General features: G+C 29.2%; 9 protein-coding genes across 11 annotated transcripts in view; 2 read left to right on the forward strand and 7 right to left on the reverse strand.

Annotated features, from left to right (window-relative positions):
• LOC124497731 (uncharacterized) overlaps positions 1 to 16,980 on the reverse strand; it is a 44,243-nt gene extending 27,263 nt beyond the window's left edge. Inside the window, exon 1 of the mRNA XM_075733859.1 lies at positions 16,819 to 16,980. Within this exon, the coding sequence (XP_075589974.1) occupies positions 16,819 to 16,966 (148 nt within the window). The 5' untranslated portion in view covers positions 16,967 to 16,980. The remainder of the gene's footprint in view (positions 1 to 16,818) is intronic.
• On the reverse strand, positions 175 to 2,410 carry LOC124497820 (uncharacterized). Its single transcript, XM_047061496.2, has 2 exons — positions 1,427 to 2,410; positions 175 to 1,354 (listed from the first exon to the last, which is right to left on the reverse strand). Exons 1-2 carry the CDS (start codon positions 1,884 to 1,886, stop codon positions 372 to 374), a joined length of 1,443 nt encoding a protein of 480 aa, XP_046917452.2. The 5' UTR covers positions 1,887 to 2,410; the 3' UTR covers positions 175 to 371.
• Positions 2,068 to 5,432, reverse strand: LOC124497822 (BRO1 domain-containing protein BROX). 2 transcript variants are annotated; one of them, XM_075733868.1, is made up of 7 exons: positions 4,963 to 5,432; positions 4,381 to 4,846; positions 4,128 to 4,314; positions 3,792 to 4,065; positions 3,479 to 3,720; positions 3,280 to 3,421; positions 2,068 to 3,171 (listed from the first exon to the last, which is right to left on the reverse strand). In XM_075733868.1, exons 2-7 carry the CDS (start codon positions 4,685 to 4,687, stop codon positions 3,061 to 3,063), a joined length of 1,263 nt encoding a protein of 420 aa, XP_075589983.1. In that variant the 5' UTR covers positions 4,688 to 4,846; positions 4,963 to 5,432; the 3' UTR covers positions 2,068 to 3,060. The 2 variants fall into 2 exon arrangements, with proteins under 2 accessions (XP_075589983.1, XP_046917454.1); XM_047061498.2 differs by lacking the exon at positions 4,963 to 5,432 and having other exon boundaries at positions 4,381 to 4,853.
• Positions 4,963 to 5,388, reverse strand: Polr3K (RNA polymerase III subunit K). Its single transcript, XM_047061512.2, has one exon. The coding sequence runs from the start codon at positions 5,386 to 5,388 to the stop codon at positions 5,026 to 5,028; it is 363 nt and encodes a 120-aa protein (XP_046917468.2). The 3' UTR covers positions 4,963 to 5,025.
• Positions 5,500 to 6,331, forward strand: Eaf6 (chromatin modification-related protein EAF6/MEAF6). Its single transcript, XM_047061508.2, has 4 exons — positions 5,500 to 5,731; positions 5,797 to 6,000; positions 6,065 to 6,134; positions 6,195 to 6,331. Exons 1-4 carry the CDS (start codon positions 5,633 to 5,635, stop codon positions 6,296 to 6,298), a joined length of 477 nt encoding a protein of 158 aa, XP_046917464.1. The 5' UTR covers positions 5,500 to 5,632; the 3' UTR covers positions 6,299 to 6,331.
• On the reverse strand, positions 6,395 to 16,393 carry LOC124497814 (transmembrane protein 151B). 2 transcript variants are annotated; one of them, XM_075733865.1, is made up of 8 exons: positions 16,260 to 16,393; positions 14,334 to 16,150; positions 8,928 to 9,104; positions 8,553 to 8,694; positions 8,437 to 8,480; positions 7,919 to 8,000; positions 7,247 to 7,791; positions 6,395 to 7,169 (listed from the first exon to the last, which is right to left on the reverse strand). In XM_075733865.1, exons 2-8 carry the CDS (start codon positions 14,454 to 14,456, stop codon positions 6,495 to 6,497), a joined length of 1,788 nt encoding a protein of 595 aa, XP_075589980.1. In that variant the 5' UTR covers positions 14,457 to 16,150; positions 16,260 to 16,393; the 3' UTR covers positions 6,395 to 6,494. The 2 variants fall into 2 exon arrangements, with proteins under 2 accessions (XP_075589980.1, XP_075589979.1); XM_075733864.1 differs by having other exon boundaries at positions 8,437 to 8,694.
• An 87-nt stretch (positions 16,981 to 17,067) lies between the features above and the next one.
• Positions 17,068 to 17,956, forward strand: mRpL43 (mitochondrial ribosomal protein L43). Its single transcript, XM_047061504.2, has 2 exons — positions 17,068 to 17,258; positions 17,332 to 17,956. Exons 1-2 carry the CDS (start codon positions 17,152 to 17,154, stop codon positions 17,828 to 17,830), a joined length of 606 nt encoding a protein of 201 aa, XP_046917460.1. The 5' UTR covers positions 17,068 to 17,151; the 3' UTR covers positions 17,831 to 17,956.
• On the reverse strand, positions 17,845 to 18,765 carry LOC124497832 (protein kinase C-like 1B). The gene is made up of 2 exons (XM_047061509.2): positions 18,437 to 18,765; positions 17,845 to 18,357 (listed from the first exon to the last, which is right to left on the reverse strand). Exons 1-2 carry the CDS (start codon positions 18,579 to 18,581, stop codon positions 18,038 to 18,040), a joined length of 465 nt encoding a protein of 154 aa, XP_046917465.2. The 5' UTR covers positions 18,582 to 18,765; the 3' UTR covers positions 17,845 to 18,037.
• Positions 18,766 to 19,283: 518 nt separating this feature from the next.
• Positions 19,284 to 25,789, reverse strand: LOC124497810 (uncharacterized). Its single transcript, XM_075733852.1, has 8 exons — positions 25,313 to 25,789; positions 22,649 to 25,245; positions 22,440 to 22,578; positions 22,126 to 22,369; positions 21,945 to 22,061; positions 21,679 to 21,864; positions 20,656 to 21,618; positions 19,284 to 20,591 (listed from the first exon to the last, which is right to left on the reverse strand). The coding sequence occupies exons 1-8, from the start codon at positions 25,601 to 25,603 to the stop codon at positions 20,188 to 20,190; spliced, it is 4,941 nt and encodes a 1,646-aa protein (XP_075589967.1). The 5' UTR covers positions 25,604 to 25,789; the 3' UTR covers positions 19,284 to 20,187.
• Positions 25,790 to 26,238: the final 449 nt, after the last annotated feature.

Raw genomic sequence — 26,238 nt, forward strand, 5'->3', positions numbered from 1 at the left:
TTTCTATTTTCATTCATTTTCAACGATCATGATGATGATGATGATGAGACAATCAACAACAAGTGAGGGCAATAACAACAACAACAACAACAACAACGACGACGATGAAAACTTTTCATTATGCAACGACAATGAATGAATGAATGAATTTACATTCGATAAGACGTAATAATAGGCCACACATTTGAAACTTTTTATTCATTTCATTTCAAAATATATCAAAAACAGAAAATGTAAATGAAAATCAAAACAAAAAACAAAAAAAAACAAAACAAAGACTTAATGATAGAGATAGAAGATTAATACATACAACACACAATATGTGTCATATATTTTGGATGGATAAGTGAACAGAACTGAACATATAAAGATTAAACTGCCATTAGAATACAGATAGTAATACAAAGTAATAGAAAATAACCGATTGTGGCTGAAATTGAATTGAGAAAGAATAAGAAAAATGAATTATAAAAATTTGTACAAAGATTTGTCAACATATCATTTATGATTGGTGTGATCGATTCACATTCAACAGTTTGTACAACATTATCAACTTCGATAGTTATTGGTTTCAATTGTTGTACAGTTGGTTTTAGCTGTTTTAAATCAGAACAAAGTTGTCGTACATTATCAATTTGTGATTCATATTGTTGACATTCATCAATAATATTAACAAAATTTTCATCAACATTTTTCAATTGTTGACGAGCATCGATCATGAATTGATGAATTTTGGCAAATAAACTTTGCAAATCTTCCGAATCATTTGATGATGATGATAATGTTAAATTTTCCCAATATGCCTGAACAAAAAGAGGCCGTTGTGTTTGACAATAGAGATAATAATCAAAATTCTTTCGTAATGATACATCCATTTCGAGTGTTTGTGGTAATTGTTTAGAATAAAGACAAAAATCTGAACCAGCAACAAGACCAATAAAACTGATTGTACCAAACAATGCAATCATTAACATGAAAATGTAGCCAAAAACACATGAACAGCCACGAAGACAGCCATGAAATAATCCAATGATGAATATGATTGTAAACAATGACAATACAATCAATGTAATTAATAATGCTTTTCGAATATCACTTTGATAGACATGACAATGTTCATGGGATTTATCTAATTGATTAAGAATCTCTTCAAGATTGCCATTATTTTGGATTTGATTTTCGATATCATTCAATGATGGCCGTATTTTTACACTGATTTTATCATATTCAGATTTAATACTTTCGAATTTTTCCTTTATATCGGCTATATTTATTGTATCCAATTCATTTTTGATTTTTGCCATTGATTTATCTATATCATTGAATATTATTTCAACTTTATCGATTATGATGGCTAAAAATAAGACAAAAAAAAACAAAGTAGAAATTTAATTAAACAATTAAAAAAAATGATGTGTTCACTTACTTGTTTTATTAACATCTTTAATCTTATCAACAAACAAGTCAATTGTATCACAAGTTTTCAATGTAAAATCATTAAATTGTTGTTGACCAACGAAACCAATGATATAGGTGACCATCGTAAGAATAGTGATCAATATAATGATTATTGATGAAAATTGACAACAATTATTACGTTTACGTTGATACTGGTAATTGTTCATTGGAATTTTAGCCGAACTTCGAAAAAAACAAGTACAACAACATAATAGTAAAAGTATAAATGTTAGCAAGGTAAAAACGATACCAGACATAATGGCAAAAGTGGCCATTTGATAGCCATATTCTTGAAGATCATGGTCACGGATTGTTGCAACTGATCGACGAAAATCCAATCCATAACGAGAAATACTATGAAAATCATTAACCAATGTTGATATATTATAGCCCGAACCATTGGTCAATGGTACGGTGTCGAAATCCATTGTTTGTTTGATAATGTGAAGATTCTGACCAACTTGTAGGTTTTAAAACGAGTACAATAGTAAAAATATCGGCAGTATAAAAAAAGGAATATTGTTATATTATGTTTAACTTGTTGGAATGTTGTAATCAATATCCTTATTAATAATAGGTGGATCAATGGATAACAGAACAGTAACGATATCGGATCAATCAGTCACATTAATCATTCAATTTAATCAAATAGTCAACAAATGATTTTTTTTCCAAGACATTTATAAATGGTTGACAATAGCAACAAATGAAATTTATAATCAAAAATGATTTTTTGAAATACAATGGAGATATGTATGACAATACGGAGATCAAAACTTTGGCTTTGAGTGTGTGTGTGTGATGTATGTGTGCTCATAATTTAAATGGAAATTTGATAATCGAACAAAAAAAAATAGAAATAGAAATAGAAATAAAAATGATATATATCAACTTGATGCAATCACATACACAAACACAGAGAGACAAACAAACAATCCAACAACGGATATATACAAGAAAAAAAACAATGAATTCGAAAATCAACAAAAAAAGTTGTTATTCATAAACTATGTTACCCGGTTACAATATATATACCACGGAACTTGAGAATCCTGACAACAACAACAACAAGAAAAATCGAATCATCAATTGAATTTATTTTCATTTTTCAAATGTAAAACATTCCAAACCAAACCAAAAAAAAAAATCATGTCATAAAAATTTCTGTCTTTGTCATTTTTTTTTATTTTATGATTCTGATGACAAAGTTGTTAGTCATAAATCAACACCTAGTGTTGATACATTCATAAATATTAGATCGTCAAGATAAGATTATTATTATTATTATCATATCAAATGAATTGAAATAAAGAAGAAGAAAGAAAACAATAATGTATTTGACATACAAAATTTTTAAAAAAAAAAATTGACAATTTTTCCTGTATATTGCTAAAATGTTTGATTAGTTAGTTGCACGAATAATAATTAGTGATGATGATGATGGTGATGATGATTTTTTGAAATAAAATCATGTTTTTTTTCTTACTGTTATTGTTGTACGTGTTTCATATTAATTTAGACTAGAAAATGATGCAAAGAATCATTTGAATAAATCAAATTTTGAGTCTTCTTGTTGTTGTTGTTGTTGTTGTATCCCATTGATTATTGTATTGAACATCCACTTTCATTTGATTGATCATGTGATGTTTGTATCGGTTTCTCTTTTATCTCTTCAATCTGTGGTTCTTTTTCTTTATTGATTTTTTTCTGATCCTAGATATAAATGAGAAAAGAAAAAAATTTTTTTTTTTTTTTTCGTTGATCAAATTTCAAATTATATCAACAAAAATGTTAATCATTTCAAGAAAATTGGATACATACAACAGCAATATCAAAGGCAAAATATGCTTCACTATTCCATAATTCATTCAATGTTGGTAATGTAAATTCTTCGGGTGCCACTAAACCATGTGTTGCTTTGGATTCCAATGATGGACAATCAGTAGGCACTTTTTGATGAAAACTATTTGTAATAAAAATAATTAATCAATGAATTATTGTTTTCAAAACATCGACATACATGAAACCATTTTCACGGACACATTTTTCCTTGATTCGTGCTACCAATGGCCGTAGATTACGGAAGAATAAATGTTCATCAATTTTGGCATTCATACCATTTTTCACCTGTTCTTTTATCGAACTATATTCACGACATAATTTTTGTGCACGTTGAAAATGTTTTTCACTTTCTTCCAATGCTCGTATAGCATCACCACATTTTTCTTGCGCCAATAATGATTCACCTAGATAGCAATAAGCCTATGATGATGATAATCGAAGAAATTTATAAATTCAAATCATCAAATCATTATAAACAAACAAAAACTTACATAAGATTCATATACAGCCGCTTTCAATTCCAAATATGTTAACCATTTATTGAACATTTTATTCTTCAACGATTTAATCGAAGTTGCAGCCGTACTAAACATTACAAATGTATGATGTGCAAGTGATGAAATCAATGATGCATTATGTTTCATTTCAATTGCACGAGCAATGGTCACTTCTTGTGCTTCAGCCTGACATGTTACCTGATAGGCATTGATGACGTGTATATCTAAATCGGAACCAGTGGCCAATTTTTCCGTTAATTGTCCAACCCTAAATGTATCCATGTTAGATTGAAGATGAAAAAAAAACAATGAAAAACAATAACCACTTACCAATGAGTTTGAATGAAACTGAAAATACCAGCTGCACGTTTTAATGAATTATGTACCTGTTTAGCTGAATCCATATCGATTTTATCCTGTGCTGCGATCCATGTCGAATGTTTCATCAACCATAATGCATATTCATAAAGAATTGAAATCAATTCAAATACACTATCATTATGTTTTTCGGTTGTTCCTGAAATTTAGAAAAAAAATTTAATGAATGAATGAAAAAAAACAAATGAATGAATCGTCCGTATACCGATAACCGAATTGGTCCATTTAAATGGTATTAAATTTCTTAATCTTGAAGTTTGTGTTGGTGAACGATCTTTATCCAAATGGAAACAAAGAATAAATCCTTGTAACAGTGAAAGATAGGTTTTGATTGTTTCATGAATAATGGTACCATCGGAACTTGGATCGGGAATCAATTCAATGATTGTAGCACGAGCTTTCTGTAATGCAACACATATCTGAATTGCTGATGTTTGTGCCGATTTTAGAGGTAGATTAAATTTTAATGCAGCAGTACTTTTCAAAGGATTACGGTGATACCATTGAGACATTTTTTTTTCTTCTAAAAATTATTGTTTGTTTTATTTTTTTGTTCCAGAATTGAATCGTGGCGTAATAAATTTTTTATTTTTTTTTTTTTTTGATTAATCAAAACAAAAAATTGAGCTATTTTAACCCATTGTAGAAATAGTGAGCGCAGGTGTTTACGCCTCAAATTTTTTCAAAAAAAAAAAAAAAAAAAAATTAAAGACTTTTTTATTATTGTAAAGCGAGAAAAAACAAATATTCAAGGATAAAATTAAAAAAAAATACACATAAATCATACATTATTATAAATTGAAGGATTTGGTTGAATTGTTAAATATTCAAGGTGATAAATTTGCCATATTTAATCTTTCCAATTATGAGCACATTTTTCACAACGATAATACGTTGTCATTGGTTCATCAGCTGAACGTGTTTGCATTTGAAGATAATATGCACGATTATGTGTACATTTGGGACATTTTTCTTCAGCAATAGATGCCGATGCCCATTGATCACTATCCTTGATGATTTCCGCTTTCAATATTTGTCTTAATGGAACAAATGATAATGAAGTGATACCTTTTTTAAATGATGAATTACATTGATAACAGCTTAGGTCTATATTTGATGGACAAAATGGATCTTTAGAAAAAAATTTCGATGATGAATAACATAATAGACCGCCACAAAAATCACAAAAATAATCACGAAATGATAATTCCATGATTTTTAGTAAAATGAAAATTTAGACAAGAATTTTTTCGAATTGGTGTGTCGATTGTTTGTATGCGAACATGTGATGGCCATAATCTTCAACGTATAAACCGGGCATTCGAATTTTCTCACTTCATCATCATATGAAATTGACATTCGAATTTTCATTCGATTAGATTAAATTCGTTAAAATTTCTTACCAAATTTATTCGTTAATTTGGGAACAATAAAAATCATTGATTAGATGATAATTAATGATCAACACAATGACTAGTAAAACAAATGCACCTAGTACGATTTCCGATACGAAAAATCATCTGGCTGAATTGATCAAAAAACGAGCCGAAATGCAGGTATGTTTGTTTTCAATGAAAATTTAAACTATTTGAATATTTGAATTGTTTCACATTTTGAATAGCAATCATTACGGACATTGGAACAACAGATTTACAATTTTGAAGGATCATATCTTGAAGATACATACCAATATGGTAATATTATTAAAGGATGGGAACGATATCTATCGACAAATCGAACGAATCAATCCAGTTCGGATAGAAAAAATGTTCGAAAATTCAAGGAAGCTGATCGTTTGTTTTCCAAATCATCGGTCACGTTTCAGGTATTTGTGTAATTTATCTAAATAATCTGATTTTCAACATCTACATTTACTGTTTATAATGCAGTTAGTAAAAGATAATGAACATGGACAGAATGAAGCAGATATACATAATGCAAATAGTGGATCTGAAGATGGTAGGTGATTCATTCAATTCCAATCATCATCATCATTATTATTATTAAATTTCTGTACAGGCGAATCAAATTCTGTTGATGAAAATATGAACTCTTCAAAATTATCCAAAGTATCGAATAAATCGAAAAAGAATATGGCCAAACGACCGAAAAAGGATGATTAATCTGCTCAACATATATTGTTCTCAATTCTTTGATTTTTTTTTCCATTATCTGCAACGAAATTCTGTATTTGTATCCGAAAAAAAGAACAAATCGAGAGAAAAATTATGCTGTACATTTATTCATTTATTTTTTTTTCAACTATTATTATATTCATTATTTCATATTTGTAACGTTTTTTTTTTAAAAAAACAAATTCTAAACATTAACAACAACATTTTGTAATGATTGCCATGGTGGTTTCATATTGTAATAAAAATTATTAGTAGTATTATTATCATTTAACGATAATAATCGATGATTTTGATTATCTGCAATTCTTGTAGAATCGTATTTTTTAGTAAAAAATCCCAACAATCGATTATTATTATTATGATTATTATCATTATTCGTACAAAAATCGATTGTAATTGATCGTTTCATCTTCATTATTTTTTCCATACTATTCGATCTACCATCATTATCATTATCATCATTATTATTACGATGATTGTGATTACCAAAAAATAATTGTGTAAAATATTGTCGAATAGATGATCTAGTAGTAGTCATATTGATTACTTCATCATATGATGGTAGATCGATTGTCAAAGGCATTTCAATTGTTTTCATTGGATTCATATCATCCAACATTGTTGTTGTTGTCGTTGATGTTGTTGTAGGAACATTATTCAGACCTTGAGCAAAATTATCGGAACATGTTAAGATTGCTTCCGAATAACTCGGTGCAATCAAATAATTTGAAAGACTAATATTATTATCAATAGATTGTGAACGATGATTACATGATGATTGTTGTTGTTGAGACGATTGATGAATATCCATAATTGTCTGTTGTTGATTGTTGTTGAGCAGACCAAATAACTTCACAACCTAATTTTTTTTTTGTTGAAAAAATAAAAAAATTTAAAATTTGTTTTTGAAATTTTTTAAAAAATTAAATTATATACCCTGTAATTAACATAGGCAGTATTATATTCAAGAATAATACGAAATGGCCATGAAAGAAGAATGGCTGAAAATATCCAAAACATTGATGGTCGACAATACCAATGCCAATTATACAGGCCTTTATCATCATCAGTGGATAATGTAATGATTGAATCATAAAAATCAATACCATCCAGATCGATACCTTCACGTATTTCAAGATATTCATCAAGTTTAAAATTACGATGAAAAAAATTCGTTCGTTGTCGATCAAATTCTTGTGCCGATTGTTCATCGATGAAAACGAATCCCTTAAAAAAACGTATCCGTGTGATTGGTGCACGATCAATATCGATTAATCTATCGGAAATATCTTCAACATTAAATCGATCTTCATATTGAAAACGTGCATTCGAATATCGTGTATCGATTCTTTTACGTCCCAAACGTCTTTGTGTAATATGATTCGATCGAATTTCGGTTGTAGATGAAGAGGCAGCAGCAGTTGTCGTATTAACCATTTGACAGGCCGATTGATTATAGTAACGTACATAATGATATGATGCTATAATCAAAATAAATGAAATAAACGAAAAAATAAATATCGATTTCAACACACCGATATTTGATGATGATGATCAAAAAAAAAAAAAAAAAATAGAAATAGAAAAAAAGAGATAAGAACAACATACCAGCTTTCCACCATACAATTGGTTTTGCCTGTCTCATCTGGTCAATATGATCCATTACATATTGGATACGTTTTCCGTTAACCTATATTTGAATGCAAGAATAGATTACAATGTGGAACAAAGAAAAATCAGTTTTCGGACTTTAAGTTTAAAGAAAGAATTGTGAATTTTTTTTGTCTGGCTAAGATTTCAATGCAATTTTTCTTTTCAACTTTCTCTTCGAATCAAGATATGTGTAGTGGGTAAGGATTCTCTATTGAAGAATTGCTTGAATGGAATTACTGAAGAACAAAAAAAAATGGAAAAAAAGTTTGCTCATCTAATATGAACATCATATCATGAATGAGGAAAACTTTTGGCTGCTCTATTGTTCAAGAGATTTTTTCGATTTCGTTTCGTTGGTTGGACAGGCCTAAAGAGGGATTTGTGACCCGATTTCTTTATTGTTTGCATGAATGAAAATGGAAAAGTTTTTTTTTTGCAGAAAAAAAGTCAAATGGGAAAAAAAACGAACTTACCAACACAAATCTAGTTGAACAATGATAACATTCAACCGTATAGGCTAAATATAATAGAAGACCAATGATGATCAATATGGACATTTGTATTGATTGATTATCAAAAATTTGATCACCATTATTGTCATCATTATTGTTGTTATCGTTATCTTCATTATGAACCATACATTTACGTCCAAAATGTTGTACTGAATATGGTCTAGTTTTACATTTATTCGATTTCGATAAAGACGATGATGATAACGGACCATTTATAATCTAATAATGGAATGAAAAAAAAAATTCTTTCATTATTCTTTCATTGGTATTAGAGATTATAGAATCAATTAATCATTGAAAAATAAAAGTGATAAAAAAAATTCCTAAGAATTAAAGAATAACTATGTAGATATACGTATAACATGTATGTGTGTGTGCGTTTGTGGAAAGAGGCATTTCTTAAATTGAAAGATTCGAATTTCATTACGAAAATGGAATGTGGATAAACTTACATTTAATTTGATCAATGTTTGTCGCCAATTATCCAATTGCATATAGAATATCAATAACATTATACCATATATTAATAATGTAAGGCATAAACAACGTCCATGTAATTTATATAATCGTTGTTGAACTGAATTTTTCATAAATGTTTCCCGTAATGATTGTCGTTGTGGATATTTGATCTATTAAGATGATTGAAATGTAAAATAAAAAACCATTAGAAAAATGAAACCAAATTATTAAAAAGAAATTATCATGATTTCTACATGTCCATCTCGATTCATTCATTCATTCATCCATCCAAAGATTGCACACATTCGAACACAATCGATATTTTTTTCCAACAAAAAGAAAATAATCGATTGTTTCGAATTCGAATAGAATTCGAATCATTCTTATTTTTTCTGAAACAATTTATTATTGCTCATCCAAAATAGAAGATTCTTATTTTTTTCCGTTCAATTTCTTAAACTTTGATCAAGTTATCATTATTATTATTATTATTTGACTTTGGTTTTAGTTTGTCTTTTTTTTGTTTATTTTTTCAATCATAAAACTCCGTGCTCCAGTTTTTTATAGTCGATGAGGTTGATATAATTGTCTTTTTTTTCATGATTTTTCTTATTAACTTTTTTTCCATTCTTTCTATAGGTTTTTTTTCTACGAAACAGAAATAAATTGACTTCAATTTTTGGTAGCAAAGAAAAAATGATCCAATAAAATGAAGAAAATTCTTGACGTTTTTTTTTCTTATTTGAGATTGGATCATTCTGGCATTCAATTGGACAATTGTGTTTGTTTTTATTCATTTCAAACTAATAATAATAATAATAATGGCACCACCATAATTCAGGCATGGAAAGAAAAACTAAACGATAACCTTAATACTAATATATATGACGACAACGAGACCTTATTAAAGCCAATGTGTAGATTGAAATGAGAAAAAAAATGAATTAAATTATTGCCATCAAAATAATAATCATCATCAGCAAAACAAAAAGATGGAAAATTTCTATGAAGAATGAAATTTCATTGGCAAGACAGAAAAAAAACATTATTTCTAAATTATAATTGAGAAACGGTAAATTCAATATTATTCGATCGAATATATTATTAAGGCCGTACATCAACAACAACAACATTGAAAATGTCGAAAACAATCTCCAATAGAGAAAATTGAATGAATGATATATTATTAAAAATAATTCAGTTGATGGAACAGAAAAACAAAACAAAAAAAATGGAAAACAGACAAACACAGATGCTAAATGCCAATGGCAAACATGGAACATAATATACGAAAACAAAAACAAAAAAAAAAGAAGACAAAACTTTTTTTGTTTTGCTTTGTTTTCGTTATTTGTTGTTGTTGTTGTTGTTGTTGAATGGAATTCTGACATCTTGATGATGAACACGCAAATACTATAGCCTGTGTGTGTGGGTCTGGAAACCAGAATTGGGCGAGGCGAGAATTGGAACCATAATTTTTCCACAATTCTTTGGCCTTCATTTTTTCGGTTTTTTTTCCCAGAAACTTTTATGTTTCTGTATTCTGAGCTGAATTTCCTGTTTGTTTATTTTTATTTTTTTTTTGATTTCAGATTGAATTTGTTAGTCATTTATCAGCGGTTCAATGGCATTTTTTAGAAATCCATCTTGGATCGTTTGGTTGAAACACTGAAGATGAGAATAAAAGAACAAGAAGAAAGAAAAACTAAAAGGAAATGGGATTCTATAGGATCATTTTGTTATTGTATGTGTGTGTGTGTGTGTGATTTGAATGAAGAATGAAAAGAACGAAAATTTCATTTCTTCAATAACAAATTTTTCTTTTTCTTTTTTTTCATCTTGGATGAAAATTATAGTCTGTGTGTGACAAGGATACATCTAGAGATAGAAAAAAAAATGAATGGATCGTTCCTCCTTTTCTTTTTTTTCTCATTCTTAAGAACCAGAAAGCGAAACGAATTCCATTCGAATTTCCGTTTTTATTCGTTAAACATGGCGAACATCTTATTCAAAAAAGAGAAAAAAACACGATGAATTTTTTTTTTGGAATGGAAAAGTTTATATATACAACAATAAATGGTACTATTTGCTAAGCAATAACATTACGAAAAAAAATATAAAAAAGAAATCAACAACAAACACGAGAAAGAAAAAAACACACACACACAGAGGAAACCAGGAATTCTATAGGGAACCAACCATCACCACCACCAAAAAAAACGAAGAATCTTTCATAAAAAACATTCGAATTTTCTATTTCCACATCACCATCGCATCATCATCATCAACAGCAACAACATTATTTTCGACCGAAGAAAGAAAAGGGAAGTAAACAGCAGCAGCAGCAGCAGCGGGGGGTAAAAAAAGAATTTCAATTTCATGAATGTCAGAATTGTTTGTTGCCTGAATGCCATACGCACACACACACACACACAAACAAATCAAATCAAATCAAACATCCGAATACAGAATAAAGAAGAAACAAAAATGTAGGCCTAGTCCAAAAATAATGTAAATAATAATAAAATGAGAAAAAAAAATCAAAGTGAAGTCCATTTTGGAACAGCAACAACCATCACAACAACAATATTTCTATGTCAAAAGTAAAAATAGAATTTTCAGAATATTAAAAAAGAGATGTTTTGTTGTTTTTGACATGATGTGATGTGATGTAATGGTGTGATGACCAATGACAAAAAAAAAGAATGTGATGCATTCAGATTTTGGTCAATTAATTCAAGTGAATAGAATTATGTACAACAAAAAAAAAAAGAAATTTTGAATAATGGAATTCCGTTTGTTCCAATATATTCTGATGATGATGATGATGATATTCATTGCTATCAAACAAATTGAGTTTGAAATGAAAATTCAGAATATTCTTGAATACAAGAGAAAAAATAGAAACAAGAAAAAAAAATTTCTGGTTCAATTATGAATCAGAAAAAGACAACGCAGAAAAAAAACAGCAATAACAACAACAATCTTTGCATGTTTATTTTTTTTTATATTCATTTTTGTTTGCTTATGAATATTTCATAAAAAAAAACACACAAACACACACGAACACACACATTCAATATACCATGCATATCATTATCATGCAATTTTTTTCACAGTTTTTTGTTGTTGTTGTTGTTGCTTTTTTCGGATGTTCCTGGAATCCTGATAATCAAAACAACAACAATAACAACATGAAATGAGAATCTCTTTGTGAGATAGATTCTCTAGAATAGCTAGGATTTTTTTTTATTCTCGTTAATTCTATTGTTGTTGTTATTTTTTTTTATTGTAAATGACAACAATTTTTCATCATCATCATCGTCACTGTTATCATTGCCATTCTAATCATTATCAAAAGAGAAAAACAACCGTGTGAAACAGAAGGGGGAAAAAACATCATCATTATATAAGGAACCAAGGTTGATGATGATAATGATGGTGATGGCAATGGATTTTGATGATGATAATAATCCCTCGTAATAATCATCATCATCATCAGTAAGTTTTGGAAAAAAAGGAGAGAAAAAACTTTCATTATGTATATAAATCACCATGGTATCATCAACAACAGAAAGAATTATAGAGCGAAAAAAAGTCAAAAAGATTTCTGTAATTTTTTTTGTTTGTTTGTCTGCAAAGCTTTTTGTGATTTTGGTTTTTGGGTAGAATGAACGAAAAAAAAGCCAAACCAAACCAAAACAAAACAAAACTTCTCTAAGCTTTTTGCAAACAGCATCCTGCATTTATAATTAATGAACATGAAAATGGAGTGAATCTTTTTTTTAACCTTAACATCAATGGTTTTTAAATGTCGGATAATCAAAAAAAAAGAATGTTTTCATTTCATTTCATTTGAATCATGTTAATGAATAATCAAAATGGACAGAATTTGTATGAAAACATGGATGAAAATGGCAAAATAATCAGGAAATGATAATTTTGTTCATTAGAAATGTAAATGAATGTAAAAACATATACAGTCATACACAACAAATTTGTTTTGCAAGACAAGAATTTGGAACCAAATTATTGCTAAAAGGGCCTAAAAAGAAATGACTGGATGAATGAATGAATGAATATTCCATACATGAACAGAGACATTGATAAATCGAAAATTAAAGTGAATTGAAATGCACTATGAATGGTGGTGAATATAGTGAATGGAATATTGGAAACCAAATGAAGCTTAAGGATGTGTGTGTATGTGTGTGTATGATTGCTGGTCTGGAATGGAATCGAAATGAATTACATTAAATTATGCATTATATACACGTCGTACACATACATACATGCATATGCACATCTATCTATCTATATGTTGAGAATATATAAGAATAATATTCTCTCTTTGTATATTTTATGGCAATAAAATAAAATGAAAAAAAAATGTTCACCATAATCATCATCATCAAAAGTATAGTAGTATGATTATGGCAATAGTAAATGTTTATTATTATATGCAAAAATTTGGATGCAAAGCTAATAAAAATGGCAAGAATTTTTTTTCCTCATTTCCTCAATCATCATCGGTTATAATGGATTTCTTCATCTCTTTATCATTAATAAAAATCGTTTCAAAAATTTAAAGAAAAAAAAATTCAATTTAAAGAAAAAAAAATAAGTAAAATTCCCAAGTTTAATATATTTTACGCTATAAATGGAATTTCGGTTAAAAATATGTGGATAAATTCTTTGAATAAAATGCCAATAGCAAATTGGCTAAAACGGCTGAAACAAAAAAACAAAAGAAAATGGATAGAAAAAAATGGCTCCATAAAGAATTTGTCGAAAGAATATTCTGCAGAAATGTAAAAGAATGTTCCTGATGAACCGAATAATAATAATAATAATATACTATACTATATATTACTACCAACTGTGTTCATTATGTGTAAACTGTGTTCAAAATCATTCTCTCTCTCTCTATCTCTATTCAAGAGGAAAAAATTCGATTCAATTATTATAATTATTGTGAAAAGCGGCGAGAGGGAAAAAAAATTTCACATCATTGAATGAATAAATTGGTAAAATTAAATTTGGCCAAAAAAAAAAGAAATTCAAAAAAAAAAACAAAACAAAAGACAAAGGGTGGCAATCACAGTGTGATAAACACAGTGAGACTGATAGATGTATTCGTGATTCGAATACATGAGAAAAAAAAATGGAAAATTTTTTTTTTCATTTTCGATAAACGATCCTAATTAATTTTTTTTTATGGCTGAATAAAAACAGGCCCATAAATTAGGTTTTCGAATCTTATTTTTTTCCACTTTCTCTCTTTCATTTTTTTTTTTTTTTGGTTAATAATATACATTGAAAATAAAATTGAGATATGAAAATGAACTGTATGCGAGAAAAATTCGGGTTAGAAAACAAAATGTCCATTATTGACTTACATGATTGCCATAAATCAATTTATTCTGCAGATGATTCGATTGTTGTTGTTGTTGTTGTCGTGGTGGTTGTGGTATTGTTGTTGTTGTCGATGATGATTGCTGTAGTTGTTGTTGATTTTCCATTTTGTTTCCAAAAAAAACATCGATGTTTATTAAAATGAACAAAAATTTAAAATTTAAATTGACAAACGCAATTTCATGTAGAAAATGTTCGAACAAAAAGTAGATAATGAATGATGAACGATTCGATACTATCGAATCATTCGAATACAAACATCTTCGTTGGAAGTGAAAAATTCAGAAAATTGAGAATTTTCTTGAATCAAAACAAAACAAAAAAAAAAATCTATCAATCGATCGATTGAAATTGAAAGAAAAACAATCAGGCAAATTGAATTCTTGATGACCACTAAACAAATAAACAACAACAACAACGACTACGACGACAATGAAATGAAACCGAAACAAATTAAACTATTTTTCGAATCATTGAATAGATTTGTGGATAGAATAATTTTTACAATACAGCACGGCATCAGCCCCAAATTCCAGCTGCCACATTTATTCTTTTAATTTTGTCCAAAGGAAAAAAAAACGATTCTGGCAATTCGAATTAGGCGCTCGAATTTTTTTTTCTTGTCTTCACTGGTGCTGGCCAGAATTTTATGCGTGTGTCCAAATAAACAACACAACAGAAGAATATAAAAAAAAAAATATAATTTCACGATTCAATTAAAAAAGGCAAAGACATATAGACACACACAGAAACACAGAGAGAACAGAAGCAGCAAATAATACAATCAACATAATGTTGAAACATTATTTTTTTTTGTTGTTGTCGATTACAATTTCCAACAAATCGTGATCGTATGGCATCTATATATATATATACATAGACATGAAATGATCATTGATGATGCTGGATGTGTGTGTGTGTGTGTGTTTGTTCCAAATTTTTTTTTATCTGCTATGGTTTACAACAAAACCAACCATAGAAAAGAAAGAAAGAAGAAAAAAACATTGGAACATGAATAGGGTTTTTTTTTGACTTGATCATCTGGACCATTTTTTGGTTGGTCGGTTGGTTGACTGTTTGAAAATTCTGTTCTGTTCTTTTTTGGTGGTGGTGGTGGTGGTGGGCGTCATATTCTCCAAGATTCTTAAAACTACTACCACTACTACTAGCAGCAGCAGCATCATAGTTACATTTTGGACAAAAACAAAATGATTGAACGAACTAGAATCCAAACTTTAATGGTATGATGATGTTTTCTCCCATCCACAAAGCTTTTTTGTGGCATACAATTTATAAAGGAGGTAAAAAAAAACTTTCATTCAAATTGTCTTTTGTATTTGTGTTGAAATTTTCGGCATGTTTCTTTATCGATGTACGGTTGACACCAGACACACACATACACGATTCGATAAATGTTCATCAACATCGTCGTTGTTGTTAGATCATTTTTTTTTTTTTTTTTTTGATTGAAGGAAACACTTAATTTTCTTAAAGTGTGTCTTGATGTTATATGTTACATGTTACAATATTGATGATGATGATGATGATGATAATGATACCCTGTAGTACACCATTTGGTTTAGATCGTCATCATTCTTTTTGGTATTCATCTTGTCAAATCGGTCTATATAAAGAGAAAGTAGATTAGTAGATGTATTCACACATTAGGCATTGAAGTTATTTTTTTTCAGTTTCGGTTGTTTGAGTTTATTCTTTTTTTTTCTAGCTTTAAACGAATAATAGATGGATATGTTGATTTGCGTATATCGCACACACACACACAGTAATCATGATAGAATCACTAAAAGAAAATCACAAGGGTAAAAAACAAAAAAAAAGAATGTGATTGGTATCAGGAAAAAAGTTTCAAATTTTTTTTTCTTGGCTGTTATCAAAAAAAAGATGCTTACGTTTGGCCAAATAGGAAAGTGAGTGAGCGTCAATTTTTAGGATAGACGAAAAAAAAAATTCTGGAATATCAGCAAAATTTTTCTGGATCAGCAAATTCATCATCATTGTTGACGGGGAAAAAAAATTTTGGAACTTGACGAATTATCTCCTTATCCATCGATCAATCGAATACTTAATGAACAACTATCACAATCGATTATGATCATCGATTGTGATAATGATGATGATGAACGATTACTATCGTTATGATCGATTCGAAAATGGCCACCACAACGACAATCATAAATTCGATGACCATTGTCATCTTTTTTGAAAACGCATGAATTAGAAATAAATGAAATTTAAAACAGAAGAAATGGACATCAACGTTACCTTTGTAAAAATCATTTAGATTAATTTCATCATTAATGATTGATTGTGGTGATTTTTGTGCCAATAATGATGAATCATATTTGAATTTTTCACGTGAATCACTTAGAATTGTAGCTGCTTGATTTAATTGTGAAAATTCTGGTTTAATCATCATTTGGCCATCATCATCATCATCATTGGGCAAATTTTGTTGCTGTTGCTGTTGTTGTTGTTTATCTGGATGACATTTAAGAGCAAGTTTTTTATAATTTCTTCGAATATCATCAATAGTTGCATCTTCTGTACAGCCAAGAATGGTGTAAAGATTCTTATCATCGTTGTTGCTGTTGGACATGTTTTGAATTAAAGAATTTTTCAATTCAGATCAAATCAAATCTAATGAATTATAGAACAAACACGTGTAGTGTGTTTGTGATGAAACTCTAGATGATTCAATGTGCCATCTGTTGTCACGGAATTGCATTCACCCGAGATCACAGATCACATGTGATTTAAAGATTTTGTGGATCGTGAAAAAAAATGAAAGCCCGAGAATTGATTAAATTCAGTGTTAATCCACTATTGTCGGAAAATCCAGCACTACCCGTTGGCTATATCCGTAATGCATATTACAATGGTATAGGAAGGTATGTTATTTCATTTCATTTCATTTGATTCATATATTTAATTATTATTGTCGAATTCAAATTCAAAATTTAGATATGTTTGCCAATTACAACGTGTGACTATAAAATTCTGCAAAAACAGTGGCACATCCCATGGTGTTCGTGATTTCATCGAAAATCGTTTGCTGGATTTTAGCCGCCGTAATCCTGGAATTGTTGTTTATGTAAAACCACGTCTACATCGTACACCAGTAATTGTCAGTGAATATCTTAATGGCCAAACACAATGGATGAATATACGTAATTTTAGTGAAGTAGAAATTGATTGGTGGCTTGATTTTATTCGTACACGATCTGGTTATGAATTAAGTCAGCTAATATCTATGTATAATGTTTCAACACCAAGTATTCAAGGTGTATGGAATCCATTCTTGAATCGGCCAACCAATTTAACTGTACAACAATCATCATTTCCTATTGCTGAACGTAGCCAATATGAACCTGAATTACCATCTGCAACTGAACAGTTAAGAATTCTAGTGGAAAAATTGAATCTAACCGATGTGGACGAAAATCTAGTCGTTTCGAAATGAATGAATGATCGTGGTTGAATAATAACAAATTTTTATTTCATTAATCAAAATCAATGGGGAAACAAATGGTTAAATTTTTGAAAAGAATTTTTGTAGAATAAAAAAAAAAAATATTTCTTGAAATCCTGAATTTTAATCTAAAGAATTTTTTTTTTTTTTTGAAAGAAATTCCATTACATTCGAATTCTAATTCAGCAGCATTTTTTTTTAAGCAACCGAAATATTTGCTACCATCGGTGTTCGTTGTTGTTGTTGGTGTTGATCGATACCACAACTAGCGCCAACATTTTTCTGACAACGATGATGTATATGCATCTGGCAACCATTACAACGTACACCTTGATTAACGCAACCATAAATCAATGATCCACAATGATTACAATATGTTGGTTTTAAAAATGTTTTTGGCTGAAAATGATGTGGCTGCTGTTGATGATCATCAACATCATTCGAATCATTCGAATCATTTGTTGGACAATTAATTGTTACCGATTGATGGCAACGTTTATGTACGACCATACGACAATCTAGTTTATTGAAGAAAATAGAAAAATCAATCGAAATTGTTTTTTTTTTTTGAATCAATTTTTAATTTTTCACTCATACCTTGACATTGATAGCCTTGTTTACCTATACCAAAAATGAATCCATTACAATGTGAACAAAATGTTGGCTGCCGTAATAAAGTGGCAACAAATTTATGTCCATTAATTTGATGGACACAAGGATTAGCGGATGTTGTACAGGGCATTTTTTTTTTTTTTTTTTTTTTTGTTGATCAAAAGTGCAAACAAAACAAACAAATATTTTGATCAATGATTGATTGTGTAGTTGCAGATTTTTTTTGTTGTCTTTATATTTATATATAAATATATCCCGTCATCATAAAATATATGGCGCAATAGTATGAATCTACTACATTCATATATATATATATAGAGAGAGAGAGAAAGAAAAAAAATCTATCTACTATAGTCTATGTCGCTTGTCTTTGTTTAGTTGTTAATCCTGATTCAACTCATATATCTAAAAAAAATGCAATAACTTTTTCAATTCAGACTCCACCCAGCCAATTCAAAAGAATTACCATTACGTCATGATAATAAATAAAAAAAATCATTATTGAATACAAAAAAAAACGTCCTTGTCACAATCATCATCATTATGCATTGTAATTATTTTTTTTTTCATTATTTTCTTTGATGCTGATGATTAAATTGATTCTAATAAGGAAACGCAAACATACACATACACATTTAGTACCAGTTTTTTTTTGATTGATAAAAATTGAAACAAATGAGATTTGATTTGGCTTTGGTGAAATTCTCGTTCATTGGATGGATGGATGGATGGATGGATCACAAGACTTTTTTTTTCTTGTTTGACAAATTATGAAATCAATTTTTCCAATGAATGAATCAATTCACACACACACAAAATCAATGATGATGTATTTTTTTGGGTTTTTGGGTCCATCAAATTTTATTGCATGACATTTTGTTTTCATAGTAAAAAAAAAATATATGTAAAAAATGAGCAATTCTTAAGAAAAAAAAAAAGAAGAATGGAATCTTTCAAGTTTTGAATATATAAATGTGTGTGTGTGTGTGTGTGTGATTATTATGAATTATGAATACTGTATATGTATAAAAAAAATATCATGTATAGAAAAATATCATTCGTTGAAAATAGATTTGAATAAAAAAATATTCAAAAGAAAAAAAAAGAAGATATGTGAAGAGAAATGTTTAGTGGAATCATTTTCATCCATTTGAGCCAATGTGTATTTTTTTTTATATTATGTTTAGTGTATGGATATCATATATTGGAGTATTTTTCTTTTTTTTTTTTTTGTTCTGCATGTGAACATTATATTATATTATGCTTCGGAAGATCAGATTATAATGATAATATATATGTAGAAAAATATATGTGGTTCATATGTGTGTGTGTGTGTGTGTGTAGAATAAAAAAAGAAGCAAAGATATCAAATCGATTGATTATAATTGATGTAAAAATAAAAATTTAAAAAATGTTGCTGAGAGAGATCATTGAATGTGAATGTGGCAGATATAAATCATGATGATGGTGATGATGACGATGATGACTATTCAAAGTTTTTGATCATCATCCTTTTTTTGAATGAATGAATGAATGAATAAATAAAATTGAAAACAAAAACAAGAATCACAAAAAATAAATAAAGTTGAAAAAAAGAATAAAAAAAACTCATAAAAAAAACAAATAAAAAAACCAAAAATCAACGAAAGAAATAATAATGTTGATGAATTGACTGTTGCTGATGTTGTTGTTGTTGTTGTAGATAAGTTTAAAAAAATGGCATTTATCATCTTGTGTCATATTATGGCAGACATTTCTTCACAGATTGTGCTAGTGTTGTTGTTGGCATTAACGGTTGTGGTGGTTGTCACTACCTGTTGTGTCCAATTATTATTATTATTATTATTGTTACCATCATCACCGATAGCAGCCGATGAGATCAATAAATCCTGTCCTGTTGTTGTTGTTGTTGGTGATGATTGATCATGATCATTCAAGCCAACTATTATCTGATGATGACCATTGTGATGTTGTTGATGATGATGATGATTTAAATTATTTTGATTACCAATGGTAGTTAAAATTGGTTTATTAAAAACAGTTGTAGTCGGTGTTTGAAAATCATGAATCTGTGTCATTATATCGGAACAATATTCCGACAAATCAGTACCGGTAAATGTTGTTGATGGATTCGTACAAGCTAAATTTTTTTAAAGAAGAGAATGTTTTTTTAAGAATAAAAAAAATGAATTTTCAAAACATACCAAGAATAGTGATAACATTGGATGTTGGTGAAAATGGTGAATGATCATCACCATTCGCTGTAATTGGTAATACATTATGTAATGTATTATGATTAACATCGGATCCATCATCATCACCACCATTTAGATTTAAATTCATTAAATCTTCAAAACTATTAGAATCGATTGTATAGCCAGTAATCTGTTGTTGTTGTTGATGATGATGATGATTAAGATGATTATGATGATCAACATTTGATGTTGAGCCATCTATAAAATCCGTTCCATGATGATGATGATGATGATCTTTATAATGAATAGTAAAATCATCAAGATATACAGCTGATGAATCATCTTCAGTTGGTGATAAAAATGAATGATGATGATGATTTGAATTTGTATGATTATTATTATGATGATCGATTATTAACTGTTTTGTTGATGATTCTATTTGTTGATTAATTGTTTGATTTAAATCGACCATTGTAATCATTTGCGATTTCATCGATGTATCCAAAATAGGTACCGTATGAAATGTTGCCTTACCATTTTCTGTAATAACTGTATTGAATTTATACATTCCAGGTGCTGCTGCTGCTGACGATGTTGTTGTTGTTGTTGTTGTTGTTGTCACTGCAGCAGAAACCGTATTATCCGAATTGACATCCATCATCAATATATCGTTCGATTGTTGTTTTTGTTGTTGTTGATTATCTTTATTATTATTCTTTTTCTTCTGTGAAACAGATATTGTCGATTGTGGAATCTTATCCGGATGTTTTTTTCGTTGATGTTGCATTAATTTTGCTTTGCTTGCATATTGTTTATGGCACCAATTACAAAAATGTGGATTTGTTGTTATACTACCAACAGTGGCTGAATATGTTTGTGGATTAACAATGGAATCCGAAACGGTTGATAACGATGATGATGATGATGATTGTATTGATTGTTTACTTCGATTTGATGGTGGTAATGATTTGCCTATTTTTTTCAAAATTAATCAATTGTTCTAATTCATTCATTCAACAATTATTCACTTACCTGGATGATTTTTAATAATATGTGCTTTACGTTTAGAGCTTGATTTATAAACTTTATCGCAATATTGGCAATAATAATCTTTTGATGTTTTAACAATTGGCATTGTCAATTCAGGTACGGTATTATATGGAACATCTGGATGACGTTTAGCAAGATGATTGACTAGCATACCACGACGTTTAAAGCCTATTTTTTCGAAAAAAAAATCGTCAAATCAAATTAAATTGATTAATTCATCATTCTCATTAATTAATTAAATCACATACCATAAAGACAAATATGACATTTATAAATATATTCATGATAATTAGGTTGACTAGGTTTGGTTGCCACTTTTTTTGCACGTGGTACTTTAATACGTTGCATTCGAGCTGCCATTTTGGCTATAAATTATAAATACAAAAAAATCAATCACATTTACAAAAAAAATAAAAAAATTATACATACCAGCAATACGATCTTTACGATCAGGTGCATGCATACGTTGTGTATGTTCTTTCAATTTATCTTTACGTTTAAATTGTTTACCACAAATTGAACATTTAAATTCCCAATGATCACTATGGCATAGCATATGTAAACGCAGTTTATCTTGCCGTGGAAATACTTTTGGACATTCGGTACATGGAAAAATTTCATTCGAATGAAATGATTTTAAATGTTTACGTATGATGGAAAAATCTTCAAAACTCTGTGTTGAAAATCATGATAACAACGAATTAAATCAATGATCAATAAACAAATAAAATATTGATACTTACTTTTGTACATTTCGGACAATGAAATAGACCTGTATCCGGATTAATATGTACTGAAATATGTTCACGTCGTAATTGTATATTATCAAATACTTTGTCACATAATAGACAATCATATTTTCTGGGAACATCGGATGAAAATCTGTGGATGGTAATAATCGGAATTTAAATTATGAATCAAACTATACAAAAAAAAACCAATAAACACTCACTGATGATATCGAACATGACAGGATAAAGCGGATTTTGTCAGAAATTTTCGATCACAAAAATCGCAAGATAATTTTTTCGCCGATTCATCATGTACTGTTACATGTTTATCAAATCGTTCTTTAGTTGAAAATCGTTTATAACATTGTGAACAACGATAATAATTATCTTTTTCTTCAATCAACATATCCATCAAAGATACATCTTTTGATGATGATGATGATGATGATGATGATGTAACTGGATCCGGTTGTTCCATAATTGATTGTTGTTCATCAATTACACCGGATGAAGATAATGTCAATGAAGATGATGATGATGACGATGATGGATCGATTGTATCGATTTTTTTCGTTGAATCAACCATCATTGATTCCGAAACATTCGATTCTTCATGTTGTTGTTGTTGATAATCTTTATGAGTTTTCATATGACGATTACGATTATAAACATGATTGAATGCTAGTCCACAGTATGGACATTTATAATTCTTTTCACCAGAATGCATTTCCCAATGTCGACGTAAACTGTATTTACGTTGAAATGTTTTATGACATTGTTGACATTCATATAATGGTTTAATCATCAGCTGTTGTTGTGAATTATTCGATTCATTTGTTTTCAATGATAATGATGATTCTGATAATGATTCCAATGATGGTGATCTTGATGATGATAGAACTGTTGTGGCAGGAAGTAATGGTGGTAATCCATCGATAAATGTAAGATTCTGTTGGCAAGATAATTCAGTGATAGTGGTGGTTATGGGTGAAGTATTTGCTGCTGTTGTACCACAACCATCGACAATTGTAACAACAATCGATTTATCGCCATTCATTTGTTGTTGTTGTTGCTGCTGCAGCTGCTGCTGCTGTTGTTGTTGTTGGACCATAATCTGTTGAGTTTTGGCAATCTTATTTCGTAATTTATGTCCAGTTTGCTGCTGCTGTTGCTGCTGATAATGAATACCATTATTATTCGAATCTGAAGTAGAAGTTTTATCAATCATATGGACATTATTGTTGTTATTATCATCATCAACGTCATTCTTAATATCAACAATTTCAGCTAATAGTTTAATACCAAATGTTTCTGCATATTCCGGTGAATACCATGCTTTTAATTCTTCATCGGGCATAATTGTACGTGTAGACAAAAGAAATAATTTAAATTCATTTGTTGAAAATTCTTTAGCAACCAATTCAATATTTTGTTCAGCCAATGTTTGTGCTGGCCGTATGAAACGTGTCCAATTGGAACCATTTTCATCCGATTGACTTAGAATCATTTGATTAGATAGGAATATAATTAGATTTGATTTCGAACTATATGCAATAATATTCGGTTGATATTGGCTAGTTTCATCGGATAATTCAACCATAACACCTTCGATTGGTCCAAATTGTGTCCGTTTAGGTATTTGTTTTCGTGCAAATACACCTGTTATTATTATGCTACTACCACTGCCATCATTATTATTGATTGTTTCAGATTCCATTTCATGTAAATATAAATATTCAATTGGAAGTGTAGCACGTGCACGTGTAAGTACTGGAAGATCTTGTATAACATTTTCTTGATATTGTAATGTTGATTTTGTATGTTGTGGTGGTGGTTGCAATAAAGAATTTGTCATCGAATTCAAACTAATAACATCCGTATCATTCACATATGATAGGTCATCATGAAACATTGTAACCATTGATTCATGTGATGATTCAATATTTGATACGGCATTTACCGTATTCGAAGAATATTGTAACGATGATGACGATATATTCGTTGTAATTGGTAATAATTGATTCTGTTGTTGAACAAAATAATGATCTATAACCGTAGGTGATGCCAATGTTAATTGTTGATGATTTGCATCATCGATTTGTAATTGTAAATGCTGATGTTGTTGTTGTTGATGATGATTATGATTTGTTGGACTAGGAAATGTCATTCCATAATCAATAACCGGCGATGATAACTGTTCATTTTGATGTAAAAGATGATGATGATGTTGATGATTTGTTGTTGCTGTTGTCGAATCAACAGTTATATCACTAACGGTATTATTATTGACTTGTTGTTGTATGAATCCATTTGTAGAATTTGTAATTTCCGTATTTGTAACGGACGGTGATAATGATGACGATGATGATGACATAATGACATTATCGCCAATTAGCTGCTGCTGCTGCTGATGATGATGACCAGAATTTGTTGTTGTTGTTGTTGTTCGTATAAATCTTTGATTCAAATGATGATTTGTACTGTTTAATGTTTCAATCGATAATGAATCATCATCATCATTGATTGATTCTTTCATTACATTTGTAATAATTTGATTCGATTGTTGTTGTTTTGTCCGTTGATTATTATTCGTATTCGATGATGATGATGATGATGTAACCGATGGTGAATATGGTGTATGATAAGATGATGATGATATGATTGATGAGATCGTTCGATTTTCTGCTGCTGCTGTTGTCTTTGTAATTGATTTGCCATCCGTTTCATTATCATTATTATCATCCGAAACGGTAGTTGATTCGGCTGCGTATTTTTGTTGTTGTTGTTGTTGTGTGGATTGTTTATGATAGAAATTGTTCTGTAAAGAGGAAAAAAAAATTTTTATTCAAAAAAATTTCAAATTTTTTTTTTCAATCGAATCATACCTGGTTATTATCATTAGTAATCAGATGATCATAGGTAGTAGTGGCAGTAGTAGAAGTAGTATTGGATTCGGTTGTTGTTGTTGAGGTAGAATTTGATAAAATCGTTTTCGATAATGATTCATTTCGATTATTCAATAATAATGGATCGTTTGCCGCTATAATGAATAGATTTTGATTCTGGTGATCATGATCATGATGATGATGAAATGATGAATTGGAAGAATTTGTATTATTATTATTATCGTTGTTGATTTGAGAAATTGTCACCGTTGTTGTTGTATTCGTTGACATTATTCACAAAGCAAAGCAAAAAAAATATAGAATGATTTTTTTTCATATAAAAAAATAATTTTCCTGATCATCATTAACCTGATCAATTCAATTCATATCGAATTCTTTTTTTTCAAAAAAAAAAAAAAAAAAACAAATCCACAATCCAGAATCGAATCCATTCCTCATTCCACATTGATGCACTGTGCACAAAAAAAGCTGATTCTATTCACGCATACACTGATGATGGATGGCAGAAAAAAAAACTTTAGCTCCATCTTTGTTTGCCTTTAATCACAACAACAACAACAACAACAAAAGCATTGATGTTTGTATTTGAATTCTGGATTGATGAATGGGTGAGGAACATGTATATACAAAACCACGATGATTAGGAATTCCAATTTTTTTGTTTGTTTGTTTCAGTGATGAAGAATAAGAATACGGAGGGAGGAGGGGTGGATTGATTTTTTTTTTTATTCAGCTAGTGTTCACAATAATAATATTCTTGCTGCTCTAGTTTTTTTTCCATTTCTTTGTGTTTCATAATGGTGATGATGCTGCTACTTTTTTTTGTTTGTTTGTTTGTTTGGTTCAATATAAAAATTAAATTTCTTTTTTTGATTCCGAGGATTCATCATTTGTTCTATGTTCGT

Source organism: Dermatophagoides farinae, chromosome 9 (genome assembly GCF_024713945.1).
Source record: "Dermatophagoides farinae isolate YC_2012a chromosome 9, ASM2471394v1, whole genome shotgun sequence".
Taxonomy (NCBI): Eukaryota; Metazoa; Arthropoda; class Arachnida; order Sarcoptiformes; family Pyroglyphidae; genus Dermatophagoides; species Dermatophagoides farinae.

Excerpts from the sequence above, each read along its gene's own strand:
- LOC124497820 (XM_047061496.2), bottom strand. The coding sequence starts at position 1,886 with ATGGATTTCGACACCGTACCATTGACCAATGGTTCGGGCTATAATATA. Across the intron at positions 1,355-1,426 it reads TAAAGATGTTAATAAAACAA|CCATCATAATCGATAAAGTT; the intron begins GTAAGTGAACAC and ends TCTTATTTTTAG.
- LOC124497822 (XM_075733868.1), bottom strand. The coding sequence starts at position 4,687 with ATGTCTCAATGGTATCACCGTAATCCTTTGAAAAGTACTGCTGCATTA. Across the intron at positions 3,721-3,791 it reads CGGCTGTATATGAATCTTAT|GCTTATTGCTATCTAGGTGA; the intron begins GTAAGTTTTTGT and ends TCATCATCATAG. Across the intron at positions 3,172-3,279 it reads TTGCCTTTGATATTGCTGTT|GATCAGAAAAAAATCAATAA; the intron begins GTATGTATCCAA and ends ATTTATATCTAG.
- Polr3K (XM_047061512.2), bottom strand. The coding sequence starts at position 5,388 with ATGGAATTATCATTTCGTGATTATTTTTGTGATTTTTGTGGCGGTCTA.
- Eaf6 (XM_047061508.2), top strand. The coding sequence starts at position 5,633 with ATGATCAACACAATGACTAGTAAAACAAATGCACCTAGTACGATTTCC. Across the intron at positions 5,732-5,796 it reads AAAAACGAGCCGAAATGCAG|CAATCATTACGGACATTGGA; the intron begins GTATGTTTGTTT and ends CATTTTGAATAG. Across the intron at positions 6,135-6,194 it reads AAATAGTGGATCTGAAGATG|GCGAATCAAATTCTGTTGAT; the intron begins GTAGGTGATTCA and ends ATTTCTGTACAG.
- LOC124497814 (XM_075733864.1), bottom strand. The coding sequence starts at position 14,456 with ATGGAAAATCAACAACAACTACAGCAATCATCATCGACAACAACAACA. Across the intron at positions 8,695-8,927 it reads AAACATTGATCAAATTAAAT|ATTATAAATGGTCCGTTATC; the intron begins GTAAGTTTATCC and ends TTCCATTATTAG. Across the intron at positions 7,792-7,918 it reads AATTGTATGGTGGAAAGCTG|CATCATATCATTATGTACGT; the intron begins GTATGTTGTTCT and ends TTTTGATTATAG.
- mRpL43 (XM_047061504.2), top strand. The coding sequence starts at position 17,152 with ATGAAAGCCCGAGAATTGATTAAATTCAGTGTTAATCCACTATTGTCG. Across the intron at positions 17,259-17,331 it reads TATTACAATGGTATAGGAAG|ATATGTTTGCCAATTACAAC; the intron begins GTATGTTATTTC and ends TTCAAAATTTAG.
- LOC124497832 (XM_047061509.2), bottom strand. The coding sequence starts at position 18,581 with ATGCCCTGTACAACATCCGCTAATCCTTGTGTCCATCAAATTAATGGA. Across the intron at positions 18,358-18,436 it reads ACAAGGCTATCAATGTCAAG|ATTGTCGTATGGTCGTACAT; the intron begins GTATGAGTGAAA and ends TCAATAAACTAG.
- LOC124497810 (XM_075733852.1), bottom strand. The coding sequence starts at position 25,603 with ATGTCAACGAATACAACAACAACGGTGACAATTTCTCAAATCAACAAC. Across the intron at positions 25,246-25,312 it reads TTACTAATGATAATAACCAG|AACAATTTCTATCATAAACA; the intron begins GTATGATTCGAT and ends TCCTCTTTACAG. Across the intron at positions 21,619-21,678 it reads TATTATTAAAAATCATCCAG|GCAAATCATTACCACCATCA; the intron begins GTAAGTGAATAA and ends TGAAAAAAATAG.